Source organism: Squalius cephalus (assembly GCF_949319135.1).
Source record: "Squalius cephalus genome assembly, chromosome: 12".
NCBI lineage: Eukaryota > Metazoa > Chordata > Actinopteri > Cypriniformes > Leuciscidae > Squalius > Squalius cephalus.
This window is the reverse complement of record NC_137133.1, coordinates 3,480,038-3,502,182: the sequence shown is the minus strand read 5'-3', so window position 1 is coordinate 3,502,182 and position 22,145 is coordinate 3,480,038. Positions and strand designations below refer to the sequence as shown.

The 22,145-nt window shown below is 37.9% G+C and overlaps 2 protein-coding genes across 2 annotated transcripts; both read left to right on the top strand.

Annotated features, from left to right (window-relative positions):
* Nucleotides 1-850: 850 nt before the first annotated feature.
* Nucleotides 851-5,698, top strand: LOC307169034 (uncharacterized protein). Its single transcript, XM_079889428.1, has 4 exons — nt 851-1,087; nt 1,195-1,360; nt 1,447-1,562; nt 4,532-5,698. Exons 1-4 carry the CDS (start codon nt 929-931, stop codon nt 5,342-5,344), a joined length of 1,254 nt encoding a protein of 417 aa, XP_079745554.1. The 5' UTR covers nt 851-928; the 3' UTR covers nt 5,345-5,698.
* Nucleotides 5,699-6,376: 678 nt separating this feature from the next.
* On the top strand, nt 6,377-21,901 carry smyd2b (SET and MYND domain containing 2b). The gene is made up of 12 exons (XM_079887610.1): nt 6,377-6,743; nt 7,720-7,783; nt 10,465-10,575; nt 10,656-10,716; nt 11,679-11,803; nt 13,181-13,248; nt 14,409-14,511; nt 15,645-15,755; nt 16,060-16,180; nt 17,461-17,635; nt 17,771-17,879; nt 20,573-21,901. Exons 1-12 carry the CDS (start codon nt 6,571-6,573, stop codon nt 20,651-20,653), a joined length of 1,302 nt encoding a protein of 433 aa, XP_079743736.1. The 5' UTR covers nt 6,377-6,570; the 3' UTR covers nt 20,654-21,901.
* The last annotated feature ends 244 nt before the right edge of the window (nt 21,902-22,145 follow it).

Below are 22,145 nucleotides of genomic sequence, written 5' to 3'. Positions count from 1 at the left end.
AAGAGGAATTTAATTCTTTGAAGATGTCCATAGTTCTGGTTGCTTTGCGGTTTGAAAGTCCTTTCAGTGTTTCAAAGTAAATCTTCATGTCAGCCTTAAAATGGAAGATGTTGGGTATCCTTTCAGACCATTTACATTTATGTATGTAAAACTTGCCAAGCAATAAGATAAGATTTAACATAAAATCGTGACTCTTGTCCATATCTTTTTTGTCATAATAAAAAAAAAACATCCCTTTTCTCTATGCAGATTTTAATTCCACTCAACATATTAAATAAATATTCCACATCGATCCAAAAAAACTTCACATAGCCTACATGCATTCAAAAAAAATATGTAAGACAATTTCAGTATCCTTTTTACAGAATGTACAAGATTCAGAAAGGTCATTTTTATATCTTTTTAGGAACTCATTTGTTGGGTAAATCTTATGTATAATTTTAAAGTATATTTCATAAACTTTATTATTAATACAGTATTTATTAGTAGGCTATAGGTTCAAATCAATCTCCAATTAATATTTCCAAAGTGTTCATTCCAAAAGTATTTATTTCGAGGTGTAGCAGGGCAGTGAATCAAGCATCTGAAGAATTTATTATTACATTTACTATCTTTTATATCAACACCGTTTAACAAGACCTGTTTTTTATCCATTGATTGCTTATGAGATTCACTACTACCTCTCAAGAGTCTCAAAAAACCAACTGGAATTGCATCAAAAACAATACTATATTCTCGTGGAGTTATTGGAATCCCAAATATGTTTAAAAACTCTGTATATGTAAGTAAGTAGCCCGGAACCATAGAGCTTACGTTTCACAACAACAACAAAACGCACACGGGTGAATTGATACAGGAAATGACGTACCAGGAAATACACTGGTGAGACAAAAGTTCTCGCGCGAGATTGTAATTCTTCCCTTACATTATGGCGAACAACAACAACAAGCAGCTTGCACTCCAAGTTATCTGTGCGCTGATTTGCAGCGAAAAAGAAAAAAAGAAAAACAACAGACGAATATGGAGGAGAGAATGTTTAAAGAGACGCGAGCAGCACGGATTGTCCGTTCCGCAGAGAGTGTTGGAGGTAAACAAATAACTATAATAAAAGCAGTAGCTGCTTGCTTGCACTTATTCTGATAGAAGCATTATTTAGTCAAACGCCTTCTGATATGAATGATATGTTATTGCTAGTCGAGCGAGGAGCCCGGCTGCCGCGAGCTGTTGCGGATGACGGAGGAGGAGTTCGAGCTCCTGCTGGGGAGCGTCGGGGCCCTCATCACCAAACAACACACTAAAATGAGACGGGCAATATCCGCGAGAGATCGCCTGTCTGTGACCTTGCGCTATTTGGCTTCAGGTGAGTCTGCCTGGGCAGTATTAATATAACGCTGAATTCATTGAACGTAGCTGTTGTTTATTTTAAGGGTTATTTTTGTTATGCAGGGGAAACATTCAGTTCCCTCAGTTTACAGTACAAGATTGGGGCCAGCACTATTTCACAGATCGTTATGGAGACCTGTGCTGCTCTGCACCAGGTCATGAAGAAAGACTACCTGAAGGTAAACTCTGATTTCCATTTACTCAGCACAATCCTAAACATCTGCAGTGGTAACATTAATCATGACTAAAAGTATTGCATATTAACTTAAGAGGACATGATAGTATCTTGTGACCATGCGATGTGAAGTCATGGGACCCAGATCCTATGTTGAGAGAATAAAGTTTAATATGTAAACCTGTACGGTTATAGCAAATTATCAGAAATTGGGATTAATAATAAAAATAAAAAAAAATAAGAATGACATAAAGAAAGTGCAGCATTAAAGGGGACATCAGATGCTCATTTTCCAAAGTTGGTGTGATTCTTTAGGGTCTTCATGAGTAGAGATCGACTGATTGATTGGCTGACTGATTAATCGGCCCGATATGTTTTAATTAATTGGCATCAGCCAATTGTGCTGTAAATTAATAGGCAGGCGCATCTGCGAGCAGCTAAGCGTTGTTGTGGAACATGTGACGCTGCTGCGGGTACCGAAACCTGGTAACGAGTCTAGCGGCTAAATTATTATTGTAGCCTGTGGTGAAAAGATAAGCTCCGACTTTATCAATTCTGTTTCTGTACCAGATAATTTCTCTCCCTCTGAGCAGCTTTAAGCTAGGTTTATACTCACCGCACAGCAAATATGACGTCATTGCGCTGTGGGTGGTCGTTGGCGGTGTGCACGGCTTTTTTTGTAACAACGCGTGTGGCTCTGTATCCGAAGTATGTATTTACAAAATGAGTCTATAGCAGACATAAGCCATTTTAATAAAAATAAAGGACATGTTTTATAAAATGTCCACGAAACTTTTAAAAAATATTTAAGAGATCCTTAATTTAGTTGTATAGTCTACATCAGGGGTGCCCAACCCTGCTCCTGCCGATCGACTGTCCTGCACAGTTCATCTCCAACCCTAATCAAACACACCTGCCTTTAATTTTCTAGTGATCCTGAAGACCTTAATTGGTTGGTCAGGTGTGTTTGATTAGGGTTGGAGATGAACTGTGCAGGACAGTCGATCGGCAGGTGCAGGATTGGGCACCCCTGGTCTACATACATGTTTTTATATCCACATATTTTGTTCTAATGTCACAAGTAATAATCTCAGGGTTTACTGGATTTTACACGATTCTTTTTGTAGTGTGGTATTGGTGGTGATGTACTAAAATAAACATTGTCACGTGTGGACCTTTCTTCTTCTCACCCTTGATTCCTGGTGGTTAATTGGACAATTACTTGAGTCGCCCCCTGTCGTTTCACCGAATAGTACAATGACGAACGCCTCGTCCGTTTGGGGAGGTGCGCGCGCAGTCCTCGGAGACTCGCGCTGCCGAGCCAGGCGAAAGTATAAACAAAGCTTCAGCCAGTCTCAGTTCTACGGGTTGAGGGTGCTAAGCACATCAAGTATAGTGATATCACTAACCCGGGAGGAAGCTCGTGTAGTCTCTACCAGCCATTTGTTGTAGTTCTTAACAAGCAATTTCTTTAAAAGAAAATCTCTCCCTTTGCTTTGAACTTTAAGCGTCGTAACTTTGCAGATGTTGTTTATGCTCAAACAGCAACATTACACGCTAACTAAAGTGAAATCATAACCCAGACAGCACATGACTGCGAGCCGGATCCGTCTTTAAAGTGGCAAATTCACTGCTCTAAAACGGATCCGGGCCGGGCCCGGTTTCAGTTGGCGGGAACAACAAAGTCTCGGAGGTCGTCTTATTCAAATAGCTAGCTATCTGCGTAGAAACTGGCTGCAAATTGAAGCCGCTCGCTGGATGACACAGTTTCAGACTCAGACAGCTCAAACTGGCTGCGTGTTTTCTTTTCAGCCCTTCTGAGCTGGCAGACACCTAACTAAATGCAAAAAAGGCAACAAAAAAAAGGTGACCATTTCATCCAATGTGTAAGGGCGGATTTCCTGCAGAGGTTCAGCCTGCAAGGCTGCCGAATGACTGTAGAAAAGTTGTCAGCAAGATGGTAGAAACTGTACATTTCTTGTCAATTCCACCCACTGCCACTTATACCAACGACGGGAATAAGCGCATGTGGGAGAGCGTTGCTATATATACAGTATATATATAGAGAGAGAGAGAGAGAGAGAGGGAGAGGGAGAGAGAGAGAGAGAGAGAGAGAGGGAGGAAAGAGGAGGTAAAGGAAGAGCCCCAAGAAAGTTTTAATCTTCTTTTATCCTTTCCTGACCATGTGACTAAAACCCAGTTGTGAGACCTTCAAACTGACCAATCAGATAATTACAACTTCCTCCACCATACTAAAGGTGTGACAATTCATCGACCCCCAAAACATCTTGGCTTACAGGCCTAGATCACTATCAGCCCATCTGTGCCTTTAGGAACTTGTGGTCCTTGTGGTAGAAAAAACTTCTTGTAGTAGAAAACCGTAATTGTTCATTTCAAATATCTTGGATTATTTTCAATCCTACAGATGTCCCCTTTAAGGCATGGCTGTATTATATTACATTGCTCACGCAATGTATAGACATTCTCGAAACACACTGAGTGTTAAATTCACATTGTGAAGTGAAGGCCTACAGAAATAGTCATATACAGTAAAACCAAAGCTTTACTGGCATGACTGTCAGACATTTATTTATAATATAAACAAAACATGGAATATTACAGGGAATATTTGCGTATTTAAAAATATAGTACAGAGCATTAATTGGGTAAAGAAGAACATGAATTGAAGGGGAAAATAAAATATAACAATGATTAGCCTATATTATACAGAAATACCAAAAAAATAAAAAGAATGGATTTAAAATTATTTTGTTGTGTATTCTTTTAAGGTACGTAATAATTAGGAATAATTTGAAATTTATAATGCTGTCATGACCACAAGGTGTGCTATACATTGTGCTATACATATTTTATATACTTTTTATATATTTATGTATATACAAATATCATAAATACCTCTAGAATAAGTGTACAAAATGAACTTAATGAAGTCTTATTCTGTTCTATTGCTAGACACCATCAACAGAGGCAGAATGGCGGACAATAGCTCAAGACTTTGAATCGAAATGGCAGTTTCCACATTGCCTAGGTGCGCTTGGTGGAAAACGGATCTATTTACAGCCTCCAGCAAAAAGTGTGAGCGTTGAGCATAATTACAAGGGCAGATTCTCTGTGACGATCATGGCTGCGGTAGATGCAAATTACAAGTTCATCTATGCCAGCGTGGGAACCCAGGCCAGTGTCTCTGATGCCGGACTGTTCGCTCACTCGGACTTGTGCAAAGCCATGGATCAGGGTTTGCTGAACTTCCCTCCACCTGAACCCTTGCCCAACAGTGACGTAAAGATGCCGTACATGTTTGTGGGTGATGAGGCATATCCTTTAAGGCCTGATCTCATGACGCCGTATCCATGCAAGCAGACGGACCGCAGTCAACAGGTACTGAACTGTCGTCTATCAAGGGCACGTAGAGCGCCAGAAAACGCTTTCGGCATTCTTGCCAACAGGCTAAGGGTTTTCAGGAACACCATATATTTGGAGCCAGACAAGGTGGTTAAGATAACCATGGCCTCGCTATGCATCCATAATTTCCTCCGCGAGCGCAGGTCTGAGGCGTACACACCTCCAGGCTTTGCGGATTGGGAGAATGAGGACCACAGCTTAGTTGAGGGAACCTGGAGGAAGCAAGGAAGTGGGTCTTTCCAGCCGGCGGAGCAAAGAGGGGAAAGCGATGCATCAGATACGGCGAAAATCCAACGAAACCTTCTGTGTGACTATTTTGTCTCGCCTGCAGGTTGTGTTCCTTGGCAGGAGGAGCACATTTAGTATTGTAAGGATGTCGGAATAGTATTTGTGTAGTGGAGAACACTGTGGATTTGATGCTTTGGCATTATTGTTTGATTTTAGACCTTTGGTAGAGAATGTCTTGTGTATAGTATATCTTCAGACCATAGAAGTTGCGTACACTTATGTAAATATATGAATATGTAAATATTCTTTTTGTAAGCTTTGTTTCAAACATTTATTATAAAAAAGTACTGGAAACAACAGTATAAAATTTTGCATTACTGTACAGATTCACAACATAACAAGTAGGCTATTATTTAAAACTCAAGTTCAACATTGATTTGATGTCTTTTACAACAGTGAAATAAATATAACCTTGAGATCATGTTCATTATGTTCCTTTTTATTCTGGATATATTGCTGTTAAGTAGTATCCCAAATTCAGATGCTACCTTAAGGTTTCCAAAGGTAGTGAATGCATCAGGTGTTGTGTCTGCCTCAACGTTTGCTGTCGTTGGCTTCCAAATAACACAAAATAAGATATTTTGAAGGTTTTATGTAGGTAACCAAACAGTTGATGGACCCCATTAACTTCCATAGTATTTTTGTCCTGCAATGGGGTACTAGTGCTGCTTTTACATTTTTCTTGGTTTTTAAGATTCACTATCATCACTACATAGTGATAAGGCATAAAGATTGTATAACATACATTTAATGTATTTCAATTATGAAACTCTACAGTCAATTTTATTTTTATGGAAGGGGTGGATTTAGGTGTGGGGGGGTAGTTTTTTTATAATTATATAATATAATTTTATAATCTATAATTAACATGAGTATTAATTTAATTTGATAGCATAATTTATGTTATGTTTTACTACTATCTGTTATTTCACACTTAATAAGATTCGAAAGGAATATAATCTCGTCTTACAAACATTTAATTTATAAAATATAGAAATAAATTAATTTAATTAAAAAGATTGTTTTAGTCAATGGCATCCACGCTTGTTTCTTCGCGGGAGGCGTAACTGGTAGTAGGTGTGATCCGCAGGGGGCGTGGTTTGTAGTACAGCGGGACGCAGACAGACCCCAGAGAGGCGAGCTGTGATTCGAGGAGCGTGGACTAAAATACACGTGCATGTCTGGGAAAAATCATTAATATTCATATATGCTCCGCCCAGTGAAAACGAAAATCTCTCAGAAATCTTGAAACTCGGACAACCGGTGCAGGCTCCCATTAAATACTAGATTTCCGTGACACGATGAAGGCGGAGGGCATCGCGGGCATTGAGCAGTTCGACAGCCCGGGGAAGGGCAGAGGACTGCGGGTGAGCAGAGCTTATGGAGTCGGTGAACTGCTGTTCTCCTGTCCTGCTTATTCATACGTGCTGTCAGTCAAAGAGAGAGGACTCATCTGTGAACAGTGCTTTACAAGGTCTGACTTCACGGAGTTTCAGTTGCCATGTCATGTTTATTTTATTTATTTATTTACATTGTAGACTACTTTGTTACTTTTATGATACATTTATGATCATTGTTTTCTAATAAATTCCTCAATTAATGTCTGATCTATACAGCTACAAAACTTGAATTGGCATGTACTCCTTTGTTACCACATGAACATTCTGGTAAAGCTGAATGAATGACAGGATTTAACATCATGAGTATATGACTATAACAACATAACTCTGAGAGAGAGAGAGAGAGAAGAGAGAGAGAGAGAGAGAGAGAGAGAGAGAGAGAGAGAGAGAGAGAGAGAGAGAGAGAGAGAGAGAGAGAGAGAGAGAGAGAGAGAGAGAGAGAGAGAGAGAGAGAGAGAGAGAGAGAGAGAGAGAGAGAGTGAGTTGAATTCAATTCAATCTTATCTGCCTCTTTCTCTTTAGATTTTAGTGTGAAATAGGCTTGGCATGGTCTTTACAAGTTTTTTGAGATATAAAATACATTACTATAGTCACGATAAATTAGCCATTTTGATTCACGAACAGTATAGATAAGCTCCAAAAGGACACATCTAAAAATACATCCCAACATCTAAAAGCAGCTGGCCAAACCTTAGGACATTTGCTCTGGCCAGGATCAGTGGGTGTAAGTGACAGTGCCTGTTAAAAGTAGCAGACTCATTCTGACAGCTGCTTCAGTGTAATGGCTGTTCTCCGCTGTGTTCTGTTACAGTCTCTCTCAGCTCTAAATGAATCGTAGTTACAGAGGGGGCTTTGAAGACAGAGTGAATTAATGTGTTTAAATGAACAAGTTACATATTCAAATAGTAATAATGACTGTGTTTTCACAAGAAACACTCATTGCTATATGAAATTATGACTTGTTCTTACTTACACACACACACACATTTTTATCATTGAGAGTTTTAATGATCATTGGTGTTTGTTTGTGTTTTTATTTATCATGTACAGGAAAAAAGGTCTTGCAAAATGTGGAAAGTGCAAAAAAGCATTCTACTGCAATGTGAACTGTCAGGTAAAACACACACAAAATACACACATGAACACAGCCATACACATACTATATATACAAAGAAACAAATTATGCAAAGGAAGAAATAAAAATAATGGAGGAAACGCATACATGAAGTAAACCGGTCTCTGAAAGCAGTATCACATTCAGAAATTGAGAAAAAAATACTTGAAAAAAAGCAATATAAACATACTTAAATTATGTATTAATAAAGATGTTTTGAGATCCGAAGTCCTTACATGGCAAGAATGGAATATAGGTATGATTGACTTTTTATTTCAGTGAAACATGCAGCGGATCATATTTACATCAGAGAGCACACTGAGCTAGTGTCTGTTTCTTTAAATACATAATCTAAGAGTTTTACATCAAAGGTTTAATGTAGCTAGCACATATACTCTGTTGTAACGAACCGAAATGAATCTTAAGCCCTACATGAAAGTTTATAATTGTTTGTCTTTTTTATATGGATTTCCAAAAAAATACAGTTAACATGAGTGTGTGAGTACGATTTAAGTTTACGTTTACACAACAACGTTGCACTAAAAATGGATGACAAACAGATGACAACGTTGTCAAAACAATCCCGTTCACACGGAACCGCAAATAGGACTAAAAATGCTGTATTATTCATGCCAGGCCAGTAGTTGGCGATGTCACTTTGTAAAGAAACACTACGTGCCTATAGACTGAACACGTAATACGCATGCGCATGTTTTGAGGTGCCTGAAAACACAAACTTTTGAAAACGAGATTCAAAGTGTTTGAAGACTATACCGTTATCGTTAGGGATGTCCCGATCAGGTTTTTTTGCCCTCGAGTCCGAGTCCGAGTCATTTGATTTTGAGTATCTACCGATACCGAGTCCCGATCCGATACTTCTATAATATATAAAAAAAGAATAAAGAAGAGCGAAAAACAGATCCAGGATGTTCCTTATTTTTTATTTAATTCACCTTATTTTAATATTCAACAACTCTGTTAACAAACAGAGCACTTCTGTGAGGTAGCTTGAACAATCAAGTAATAAATAACATAAATTCTTCACTTTTGGACTTAAAAAAAGTCTAATATATAAACAAATAGCACCTCAACTTAAAATACCCAGCAGGCATGTAAACAAATAAAAAAATAAAAGTGCCACAGTGTTTGCAAAGCCAGTAATGTGCTTTTAGGAACTGCACTCGCCGGTTTCACACTGCACGCGTTAGCAGAGCGTGCAGCGCGTATTTTTATTTCGGCGCCCATGTTAACAGATTAGAGCATTCACACCGCACGCAGAGGCGGAGTAGAGCAGAAGCAGCAGTGCCGCGATCGTTTCGGCGCCGAGTTTTTGCTGTGCCGTTTACGCTGAATTAAAGTGACAATGCATTGATCATGGCCAAAATACGCCGCAGTTTTATCCAAAAAGTACATTAATGATATCTATTGTGTTTTAAACAGTCGATCAAATGACCAACAGCAATTTAAAAAGAAAACAAATGTCCAAAAACAAACTTGTTGCCAGAACAATAAAAACAAAGATGAACCAAAAGTTATATAAATGAAATTATTAATAAAATAAGCTTCTTGACAAGTCTTTTCTCTTAAATGTATTTGAAAACGAAATAAAGCAATGCCAACTTATCCATTATAGAGTAGCCTACCCTGTCTGTACCAAGCCGCGGTTCAGCCGAGCGTGACAAACGCAGCCAGTGTGAAAGCAAAGCGCGCGTCCTGCTCATGCTCACCATACGCACTGCTCCTGCGCTGCTTACGCGCGTGCAGTGTGAAACCGGCGTAACTCTGTGCCACCACATAACTATAGATGTGTTAAAAAATAATGAGAATATATATACATATATATCCGAGTCCTGATCGGGAGGTAACGTCCGATTCCGATCGAGTCTGAAACCACGTGATCGGGCCCGATTTCCGATCATGTGATCGGATCGGGACATCCCTAGTTATCGTCTCCGTGTAAACCACAAAAACGCCAATTTGTGAAAACGGTGACGTCGCCAACTACTGGCCTGGCATGAATAATACAGCATTTTTAGTAGTTTTTCGCATGTGAATTTGGGATAGTTTTGACAATGTTATCATCTGTATGCGAAAAATGCAAAGTAAAAGCTTTTCAGTTTTTAGTACATCGTTGTTGTGTAAATGACCCAAAAACGTATTTTCAGGTCCCAAAACGCCACTGTCGTGTAAAAGAACAGCCAAAACGCATAAAAAGTTATCCATTTTTAACTGAAAATGCTGTGGTGCTACTTCAAAGTGACTGTCTGTTCATGAAGTGCATAAACATCAATGACTCCTCATTGTATTCATGCACAATAGCAAGTCATTGACATGTTTCCCCTGTTTTGCAAAACACATTAGGATTTAAATATAGCATCTCTACTCCCTCTGAATTTTATTTAGACAGTTGTTTGCCACAATCACACCACGAACACCAAACCAAGCTATGTGATTGTTCACACAAATCACTTTAATTAGTTCATTCATGTTATTTATATTATTTCGTTTGCATTTGCATTTAAATAGAAGTAAACAGAATATTAATAAACACATCCTAATATTCAGGACAGTGACCCTCCAGGACCAAGTGTGGACACCCCAGCGCTATAGACATTCATGCAGTGTTTTGTGTGTATGTGTGAGAGAGTGTTTCATGTGTCAGTTTTGTGTGTATTTGACAGAAGAAGAACTGGCCCATGCACAAGCTGGAGTGTAATGCCATGTGTACGTTTGGAGAGAGCTGGTGCCCCTCGGAGACGGTGCGACTGGTGGCCAGGATCATCGTCAGGCTGGTTAGATACAAGCACGGTTTTCTTACTCCTCTTAGAGATACAGAATCAATGAGTTTTTGACGTGTATTTTGCTGATGCAGAGAGACCAGAAAGAGAGAAGCCCATCAGAAAAACTACTCTTATTGAAGGATATGGAATCCCGTAAGTACCAGAAAAACATTAGACACATCTGACAGAGAGGATCAAATGGATTACTAACTTACTGAATACTGTGCATACTAGGCATTATGAATGTCATGCTATATTGTATAGTAGTATGCTATATTGTTGTCACACAATACATATGAGTGGCATCCAGTTGTGGTGTTGGAAGTGAAAATGAGTATTTTGTGCTTTTACTTTTTAATTTAATTTAATTTAATTTATTATTAGTATTATTTTTATTTATTTTTGAATAACTTCCACAGTTTTCTGCTCACACAAATGCATGTAATTAGTGTGGTCACATTTTTCTCCATTTTTAAAGTCCTTATCATGTTATCAGTACTTAATAATTAGTTGAATAATTTTAAGATGACGATTGAAAAAAAATTTGTTTCTAAAATTAGTGTTATCATTTTATAGCATTTCATTTCATTTCGCTTTAAGTTTCTGTTTTCTGTTTCCATTGTATTAAACATTATTTTCTATGAGCACTGAAGAAAGCTGTGGGCTGAAACATTTGCTCTCTGGTCAGTTTTTAATACACTTTTTAATTCCACCTTTTTCACAGGCAAAAAGTAAAATTAAAGATACATTTTTGAATTTTTTTTCAGTATGTGGGCAACTTCTGCTATTTTGGTTAAACAATATTTGAGTCAACAAAAACTGAGTCTGTGTTGCTGTTTCAGAGTAAAGAAGGTGAATATTTATGCTGTTTTGATCTCTGTGTTTTAGGTTAGACAGCTTTCATTAAGTTTTTACACACTACACACCCATATATATTTTGTCGATTTTTCTTCAAATATATATTTATGTATTTCACAGCTACAGCTCTAGTGTCTCCAAATGTACAATATGAATGTGTGTGGAATGAGAAATGTTGACATGCCATTTTTGTGTTGACTTTAAGCATGCATACAGCTGCTGGATAATGTTATGATGATATCTTCATCTTCTCACAGACATGGAGGATTTGGATAATGAGAAAAGGGAGATGACTGAAGCACATATAGCTGGCCTTCATCACTTCTTCTCCAAACACATGGACTTCCCTGATCATCAGGCCCTGCTCACACTTTTCTCACAGGTAAACATACTGTAAAAGAAGTGTGACAGTTGACTGTTTGCTCTGTCCTTCCCAGTTAATAAATAAAAATACCTAAATAAATAAATTACTGGGTAATAATAAAGACCCAGTAATCTACCAAAGAGATTAAAACCTTTTGGCAACAATTGACGTTTTGAATCCAAAATTGTGGTGATTTGTGTAGATTTGATGAGTTTTTGAAATTGGGGCAGGGGTCTGTGAGGAATCTCAGGCAATGAAAAGAGAACCATGCATTTTGAGCTGTCAAAGAATAAGCACTAAAAAATAAGCTCCTGGCTTCAGTGCTTGAAGTGCGGTACTGTATTCATTTACAACTCTAAGCTGTTTAGCTGAAAAGTGAATTGGAAGTCATGCCTTAATTCTTAATACATATGTAATAATACATAGTCCATAATGTGCAAGACAAAGTCAACTGTGGCAAGGATCTAAAAACAAAACTTGGTTAGTGGAAGGCATGGAATGAAGTCATTTTAAGCAACCCATTTAAGTAGTCTCAAAGTGAATTTTTAAAGGCTCCCTGACATGATTCAGGTATTCATATTTATATATTAAATCATCCTTTAAGATTTCATTTATTTTAGTGGCACACAATTAAATTGATAGACTATTGTTAGCTATTCGCTAGTAGTAGCACATATTAACATCTTAAATGCTAAGATTTACATGCTCTTTTAGCAAATCTTTTAGCAGTTATAAGAACTTAAATCAGTCCACAGCCTAACAAAATGTTCCACTCTTCTCCACAATGGTAACCCACTGTAATTTAAATGGTTCTAATAATTCCAATGTAATTGAACATTAAACACAATTGCACACTATCAAGTCTTCCCCTTTTCTAATTTTCTCAACAAAAAAACCCCACTTAATTTTAACATTTATTCTCAATTAATTCAACCATATGCAAAGCATGCTGGGAACTAACAAGCACCGCCCAGTTTCAGTTAATGCAACACAAATCATTAATGTAATCCAACACAAACGGATTAAGTAAACTTAAATTTTACATATATTTAAGCAGATTGAACACAATCAAATTAAGTTAGGACAAAATGTATAGCAATTGTGTTGCTTAAGCAATTTGAACAAGCAGCAAAAATATATTTTTTAGTGTATCTATCTGTCTGTCTGTCTGTCTGCCTATCTTATTTCCACCTATTCCCCCCATAAATGCCAACAATCTATTCTATTATTGGCACTTCTTTTCTTTTTTTTTTTTAATTAAACAAAAAATTGACTAAATTAATTTCTTGGGATATTCTGTAAGATATGTAGCAACAGTCAGGTCAATTAATCTAACCCTAAATTGTTCAATTAAAGTAAAAGATTGGCATGATATGTTGTGTCTCCTTCACACAGGTTCACTGTAACGGCTTTACTGTGGAGGACGAGGAACTCTCAAACTTGGGTTTAGCTATTTTCCCAGAGTAAGCACAAGTAAACACATACACATACACAATCTCTCTGACAATGTGCTCTTCTCACAAGGCTTTATGTTTTTGCAAAGCGCAAAGAGCAAAATAAGAATTGGCTCCCTTTCAGTCAATGCCATGCTTCATGAAGTTGAATTGGAGTTTGATTTGGAGTGAAAGATCAAACAAATAAAAAAGAATAGCTGTGTTCTAAAATGAGTTTATTTATAAAATAAATTAAATATGTACTCACACACAGTATAAATGATATAAAAGTGTCTATTTTGGGGATATTTGGGGATATTTAAATTAATCAATCAATCAACAATACTATTGATCAGCATTACCAAACGTGGACGTTTTCCACTAGAAACAAACATTGATGTATTATTTTAATTTAATACTGTGAAGCTGCTTTGATACAATCTGTATTGTGAAAAGCGCTATAAATAAACTTGACTTGACTTGACTTGACTTATTTGCCTTTATGATCTAACATATCTGAGACACTAGTAGGTTGGAAATCCATTTGCAGTAATCTGAATAACCAAACTGACATGAAAAAGGTCATACTTTACAGGATGTTGCAAGCAAAAGCCTCTTAAGTCTACAGTACACTTTAGTTTTTATGTGTACGCTATGGAGTGTGTACAGTGTGTGTGATGTAGATATCATTATGCCATAGTTTTCACGCAGCCTGTATATTCTGTGTGCAACGAAAATTGTCAGTAAGTTGCTGTAAATTTTACAGCCATTTGTTACAGTGTAGGTCTACAGGATTACTAGAACGTTATAGACCGGTCAAGGGCCAGAGAACCCGTTGTAGGGAACCACTGGAACTTGTGTGATGTGCTTGCTCTCTTTCATGTCCGCATTCCCAACCCAGCACTGTTGGGTTACTGATTTAGTAGTGAATATAAACCTCAATTGGGTCAAATCAATCCAGCTTCCTTACCCAACAGTCTCAATTCAGCGATTGGGTTGAAAACATAATCCAACACCTCCCAGAAGGTCTGAGTAGGGACATTGTCAGACTCTTTTACAACCTCTCATTTTTCCCTTTTCTGTCTTCATCCTTTACAATTTTCTCTAAGCTCTCAGGTTTTTTTGTTACACTGTGTTTATCCACTTTTTGTCTCCCACATTCCTGTATTGTGTTTCTGTTGCTCTCTTAGCATTGCCCTCATGAACCACAGCTGCTCTCCCAATGTCATAATCACATACAGAGGTGTCAATGCCGAAGTACGGGCTGTGCAGGAGATCAGTCCAGGGCAAGAGGTCAGTATGTCGTTGCCATCTTATCAGTGTTAATCTAGTCACAAAATTACTGACAGAATGTCAGTAAATTGTCAACCATTACAAAGACGTGATAATTAATTTCAATTAAAACATACTGTTGACAAAAATATGATGAAAAAATAATTTCCTGTTGATAACAAAATATTAACAATGCACTAACAGTGTTTTTAAAGAATAACAAATCTAGAAACAATAGGTTTCAATTAGTCAATATAGCCAATAATGTTGAGAACTGCTCATTAAACTTGCCCAAACGCTTCCTATATAAAATAATATTACATCTGCAAAAAAATATGCAAAGTGAACTTCAACAAAGATGTAAATCGAAAATCAACCTGTATTTGAGCCCCTCATTACATTATTTTTACACCTGGGTGACCAGTGTGACCACCTAATCAATGGAGGAAAGGTACAGTTTTTCACGATTGTTAAAACACGCAATTTATGAAACAAGTCACTATTTTCTCACAACTATAAACACAATAACTCATAACTACACACCAATTTGTACAAAAATCTAAATTACAATGTCAAGTCAAGTCACAGTTTATGTAGTGCTTTATACAATACAGATTGTTTCAAAGCAGCTTTACAGTGATAAACAGAAAAATGATGATTTGATGCAAAAATAATTCAATTCTGCTGTAAAGCATCTCTAAAAAAGACAGTAGTGTCAGTTTCAAGTCAGTTCAGTGTTGTTCATCAATTATGAAATGAGTTAAATTCATTTTTAAAGCAGCTCGACAAAAGACAATAGTGTTGTTATTTACTTTGAGTCAATGTTGTTTTAATTCATTTCACGAACAGTGTTGAAGTTGGAAAGGCTTCAGCCGAATCAGCTATAAAACATCTCTGCAGAAAACAGTGGTGTCATCATCCAGCTCAGCTCAGCTCAGCAGTTTTGTTCTCATCTAACATTGTCAGTGCAGTCAAATGAATAATGTTACTGAATATTAAAGTGAACCACATGTTAATCTCAAATATTTTACTCAAAAACATATTCTCTTCTATCTTCTATCTGTCATGATCTTGACGTCTTACACTCTGCAGGTATCCTTATTGTTGAGTTTCAGTGACTGACAGCTTTCTGTATGTTTCCTCTGTGTTTGTAGATATACACCAGCTACATAGACCTGCTGTACCCTACAGAGGACAGGATCGAGAAACTCAGAGACGTCTACTACTTCACCTGTGACTGCAAAGAGTGCACAACCAAATCCATGGTGTGTGGGATGGATGAATACACTTTATTTACCCATTTAGGGAAATTTGTTTTAGACCCAATTACACATATACAAAATTAACACATATAAACCTCATAGCACAACATAATTAAGCAATACAATGTAAAATATAAACTACCATTTAAAAAAAAATTGGATTTAGCAAGGCCTCAAATGAGTGTGAAAATCTGTATCCATCACATGTACAAGAGAGAGATTTTACTAAATGATATTATATGGTATTACAATGTATTATTATAATATAATATGTTGATCATATCACTTTGCTCTTGTGGGTCTGTAGGATGTGGTGAAGATGAAGGTGCGGAAGCTGAAGGATAAGATCAGTCAAAAGGATATCAAGGATATGGTGCGTTATGCCCGGAATACGATGGAAAACTTCCGCAGGGCCAAACTTGAGAAAAATATCCTTTTTTGACCCTTTTGCTAATATTGTAATTAATATTAACTAGTGTTACTTGATTGTTTGATTCATAATACTGTCAGTTATTCAAAATATTATTGTTCAGTGTATGTTTTAAATAAGCTGTGATTAATAATGTTTGCTAAGTCAAGCATCACTATTACTAGTGCTTACAGGGTTAGTGATTTAAACATTTATTTAAACTTCTGTCTCAAATTATGTTGCTTTTTCAAGTGAACAAACTTAAGATTTTTATCGGACAGAACATGAAACAGGCAAAAATATCATAACATTTTTATTATTTTAATGTTACTTAATGTTCACTTATAATGTTGAAAGTTTTTTGCAAATGATCAATTTTTAAGGGATTTTTTAAGGCTTTTCAGTAAACAGACTGTTACGATTGGCTAACGTCATTGCATAGGAAAAAGTATCAACATTCACTCACTAACAGACAACCCAGTCAGCAACATAGTGTCGGCCCAGATCAGGGCCACATCTGGTACATGTGGATTCAATGCGTACCAGATGTGGGCTGGATCTGGGCCGACACTATGTTGCTGTCTGGGAAAGCATTATTAAACCTTACTTATGATTTACGATGTAGCTGCTGTCAGATACACTTGGCCTCTTCATCTTCATTGTACTTTTCATTACACTGGGTCTCATTTATAAAACAATCTGCATTAAAATGCTCCAAACAGAGATATAATCCTCCGACATGACCTGACCTGGACCTCCATTAAAAATAAACCATCCACTTGTTCCTGACTCTGGGTCCTTCTAAAGGCTGTACAGAGACGCAAAAAAACTGTTAATGGTGTTTTTTTTTTTTTTGTTGCTTTTAACTGACACTCACGTAGACAGGATTCAGTTCTATGATGTAAAACTATTTGGCAATGTCTTGCTTTGGAGGCAGTCATATACAAATGTATTTGCCCGTGTGACGACACAGATTCCATAAAATCTAAACGGGCCATTTTTGAAGCTTTATTAAATACATGCTTTTTTATAATGAGTAGAACGTTTTAAGCTATAAAACTTAAGCTACAAAGACCTCTTATATGTCAAAAGATTAGGGAAAATTTGGTGTGTCATGTCATGAGCCCTTTAAAATATCATAGCCACCTAGATTAGCCTTGCAATGTCCTAGAAACCAACCAGAACAATTTAGCCCACAACTGTTGTTGTTTTTGAATGGTGTTTTTATGTTTAGTCAAAGGTCATTAAATAACATAAAAGGTTAAGGCCAACATTTATTGAATCTTGACTGTCGTTCACGCCCGGCTGAGCTGTTGGAGATGTGTGAGCTCAGCATTGATAAGATGAGTACCGTGTTTGATGACTCCAATGTCTACATCCTTCATATGATGTACCAGGCCATGGGCATCTGTCTCTACATGGAGCATTACGATGGAGCAGTTCGCTATGGCGAAAAAGTCATGAAGTCATACACGTAAGAACACACACATACACGAATATAATATATGTGAAGGTGAATATGTATATGTTTATAATGCATAAATTGTGTTTAAATAAATTGATATTTGTGCATATACTAATATTTATATCGTCTGCTTTTGATCTGTAGTGTCCTTTACCCAGCACACTCTCTAAATATTGCATCTATGTATCTGAAGATGGGCAGACTCTACATCGTTCTGGACAGGAAGTCCACAGGCATCAGTGCTCTTCAAAAGGTACAAGCTCCTCCAAAACTGACTGGCCCTTACATCATTCCAAACCTGTATGACTTTCTCTTGTGGAAAACAAAAGCAGATATTTAGCAGAATGTTATCTTGTGTATACAATGAAAGCATACAGTGACTGGTCCACGTAAACACGCAATGCACGAACAGGACACAGCCTCTGGAGGCAGTGTTGCAAGTTCACAACCTGGTCCCTGAAAGGAGTGGAGCCAGGGCCAGGATCACATGAGACAGGGCCGCCCCGAACTCAAGGCATGATTCACTGACCGAAAATGCCTGCAGGTCCCTCACCCACTTGAAGGAAGCAGGCACGGTCTGGAGCACTGTCTTTAGTGACAAATCTTAAGCTCAACTGACTCAAGCGTCTCAAAGGGAGCTCTCTGTAGGCCAGAAAGGACCACAGAGAGCTCCCAGGAGGGAATGAGGTGCGCTCTGGAAAGATTGAATCTCCTGTCACCTGGAACCTGATGACCAGGTCGTGCTTTCCAAGTGACCTACCATCAACAGCATTGTGATGTGCTGCGATGGCGGCAACATAGGACAGCCTCCACTCCAACCTTGCAACAAGGAAAGCACAGAGCTGATCGGGCATTTCCGGGGGTCTTCCTGCAGGGAAGAACACCACTCAGCGAACAGATTCCACTTTAAGGCTAGTAGAGTGGTCTCTAACTTAAGTGATAGTGTCTACCACCGCCGGCGCCCTGTCCCTGAGAAAGCAGTTCCTTCCTCATGGGAATTAGCCAGGAATTAGCTGTTGTGAGGAGCATCAAGTTCTACAGGAGCTGACAGGCTCTATTGCGTCCTTCACCAGGAGAACCGCAATTTCTGCACGCAGGACATGTCTTTTGCTTGCCACTTAGGTAAACAGGATGCCGCTGAACCTGGTGGGACCATGTCTGTACTCGATGTTCGCTGAACCTAGTGGGACTATGTCTCCACCCTGCCCTCCTCTGGGGGAAGGAGTCATGTGTTTGCCATGTCCTGTTTCAGAACAGCTCCCACCATCTCTGAGCCACCCGTCTCAGGGCCGCTTCGATGTACTCTTCGAGAGCTTAGCGGCATGGACAGGCTGCGTCGCCTTCCTGCGGGTACCTCGGTGGGGCTGACGGGATGACTCCGTTCGCCCCGGAGCTGGTGTAGACGCCGCAGGGGGATGCCCTCAGCGACAAGCAGTCACAACTTCAGTGCCAACATGGACATGTTCTCGCAGTGAGAGCATGTACCATCCACAAACGCTATGTGAGACAGCAATCATGGCCATCAGAGTCAGGAAGTCGCATCCAGAAACACATGGACGGAAAGACATATTTAAAAAGACACTCTTTTAGTAAGTCTGCTTGAACGGCGAAGCGCCGAGGGGTGAAGCACTGCACTCCTTCGTGCACAGCAGGCTGGATGTAAATCACTGCTGGATGCGCCTTCACACCAGCAGAGAAATCTCCCGAAATGAACTGCTTTCAAAGCAATTAAAATAGCTGTTTGCTCTTTCTCTGAAGAAATTCTCTTTTGATGATTGGAATGAGCGATTGTTGTCATAACCACTCGGCTCCGAAGCAAAATATGAATGAGGTGACTAATGCCGGGCATATTTATACCCGTATGTCTCAATAGAATAGAATAGAATAGAATATCGCACTGTCCAATGTCCATTGGCTTGTTTAGTTACCACTTGGAGGTGATTGGGATCCGTGGCGAGACACCATTACGTCAGTATCGACGTAACGTCGAACGTGACTGACTAAATGGGAACTGAACATTATTTACAATTCTGTCAGGACACTATCGTCAATACGACTGACAGTTAGCATACAGTTTGGATTGGCGGTATGGTTCTGTTCTGGGCAAAATCTCCCTGCGCATCCATGCAGCCTAGCATGGATAAGAGCAGCAATAACCCCCCTTAGGGTAAACAGAACAGAACCAACATGAATGTATTGCAGAAATCATTAATTAATTTTAATGTACAACATAATTAGAGAATTTCAGTCTGATTCAGGGGGAATCAGAATGCCTAATCCTGACTGAGGAGGAGGAGCTGGGGATGGAGGAGGGAATTGGCTCCTGAGAATGCAATAGCTGTTGATAATTCTGAAGGAGCTTATATATGTATACAGTGATAGGCGTCGTATTACTATAGGTAGACGTGGATCAGCTGAGAGTCATCTGATGCGAGCTTTACTAACGTGACCTGCCAGAACTGACACTACGCTTGATCATTATTACCTGCAATCCACAGCCTGACGGCAAACGGTCCTGAGCATGCTCACGGCAGTCTGGAGCACGAGCTTCTTGTCGCATAATGACACATATGCACATATGCAAATGACAAGCAAATTCACACGTTAGCTGACACCAAGTTTGTTTATGACAGAGTGGGAGGACGCGTGTATTGTATTGTTCATCAAAATTGTACTCACTTGTGCTTGTCCTGGATGCAGCAATCTATATGAGTTGATTCTATTCTTAAGACTTTGGGAATCAAAATTCACAAGGTTTCTTAAAACTTAAGGCGAATTTTTAACTTGTACTTTGTAACAACTTGTTAAGACCCTTAACTTACATTTTTAAAACTACAGAAAATTCTAATTCTCTTTCAGGTTTTAGGATTACAGACATAAGTAAAAAAAAAAATATATATATACTCTGTAAATGCCAGTACTAAGTGATTATTGTTTGTGTTACAGGCATTGGCCATCATGGAGGTTGTTCATGGAAAGGACCACGCATATGTAGAGCAGCTCAAACAAGAAATACGTGGGAAATAATGTAAATGGTGTGTACCGTTTAAGACTGCACTTGAATTTCATTTTGTAATTAAGCAAATGGAGAGACTTTCTTCAGTAATGCGTTTAGGAGGCTGATTAAGTATTTCTGTACAACATGGAATTGAAAATCAAAGTGCAAGTGTGCAAAAAGGGAAAACAAATTAATTCATAACATAATTTAAGCATCTATGAAATTAGAACAGTAACAGCTGATAACCAGACAAACAGAGCAAAGGTACTGTAGTCACAGAACAAAGCAGAAGTCAATGAAATGCAGAACAGGCACAAGGGGAATTCCAGCAGGACTGCATAGCTCTGCTTCAACTATGCACAGTCTGGAAAACACAGTGAAACATCTCAAGGCTTTTATACTCAACACTAGTGGAAATCCACTTAACTAATCAAATTTGAGGAACATATAAATTATTTTTATAAATAGTCTGTTTGTATAAATAGTTTATAGATCATTATCACTTTTTAAAATAACATTTTCAATTGATTTAGAATATAGAATATAATTAATCAAATCTGTTTTGTATTGGTGGATGTTCGGTTTACTATTTGCCTATTTCTGTTTGTGGATTTTATAAGTAATAAACAGTTTAGTTATATGTTTTGTTCAGTGTTCTCATGTATATATAAAGAAAATCACTGCTAGGTAGCTGAATTAACATTTTGTCTAAGTATGCTTTTATTTTGTTAAGTATAATTTTAATATGATGATTTGATGCTCAGGAAACATTTATTATTATTAGCAATGTTGAAAACAGTTTTTCTCTTTAAATTTTCTCTCTCTTTTAAAAATCTTACCACAAATATTTGAATGGTTTCGTTGTTTCCACAAACCTGTTAAGCAGCAACATTTTCAACATTGATGATCGTAAGAAATGTTTATTGAGCAGCAAATCATCATATTAGAATGATTTCTGAAGGATCTATTTAGTAAATTTACTAAAATAGAAAATCATTTTAAATTGTAAGATTTCCCAAAAGTACTGTTTGTAATATGAAATGAAGAGGACATTGAAGATAAAGAAGAACTTTTAATGCAGTTTGAAATGATGACCATTTGCTTAGGACATTGTTTCCCAACCACTGAGCCTGAGTACTGAGATGCACGGAACATTTACTGCCTCAGATGTGGCTGTTCCAGTGACAATTTGAGCTCGATTTTCATAAGATGGTAATTATTATAATGACACGTGCAAGTGTCTGACCATAGCTATATAAAGCCACAATACAAACTTCGATGACAGTGTTTAATTTATGCGGGGTTTCCGCCCGACAGCGATGATATGTAAATTTGTTGTTTTATCATCACCAACAAAATCATACTTACTGTGTTCCTACCTGACTTAAACTTCCACATTAGAATTGAGTACTACTTTTAATATAGCCTAATATCTAGATTTATATGGCATTTGAAACAATACATGTGTGTATAATTTTGTTATATTTTTAAATAGGCTAGTGGTGTGCCGTGGAATTTTTT

Coding starts and splice junctions, on each gene's coding strand:
- LOC307169034 (XM_079889428.1), top strand. CDS start 929: ATGGCGAACAACAACAACAAGCAGCTTGCACTCCAAGTTATCTGTGCG. Junction 1,361..1,446: donor CTTGCGCTATTTGGCTTCAG/GTGAGTCTGCCT, acceptor TTTGTTATGCAG/GGGAAACATTCAGTTCCCTC. Junction 1,563..4,531: donor TGAAGAAAGACTACCTGAAG/GTAAACTCTGAT, acceptor TTCTATTGCTAG/ACACCATCAACAGAGGCAGA.
- smyd2b (XM_079887610.1), top strand. CDS start 6,571: ATGAAGGCGGAGGGCATCGCGGGCATTGAGCAGTTCGACAGCCCGGGG. Junction 11,804..13,180: donor TGCTCACACTTTTCTCACAG/GTAAACATACTG, acceptor TCCTTCACACAG/GTTCACTGTAACGGCTTTAC. Junction 14,512..15,644: donor AGATCAGTCCAGGGCAAGAG/GTCAGTATGTCG, acceptor CTGTGTTTGTAG/ATATACACCAGCTACATAGA.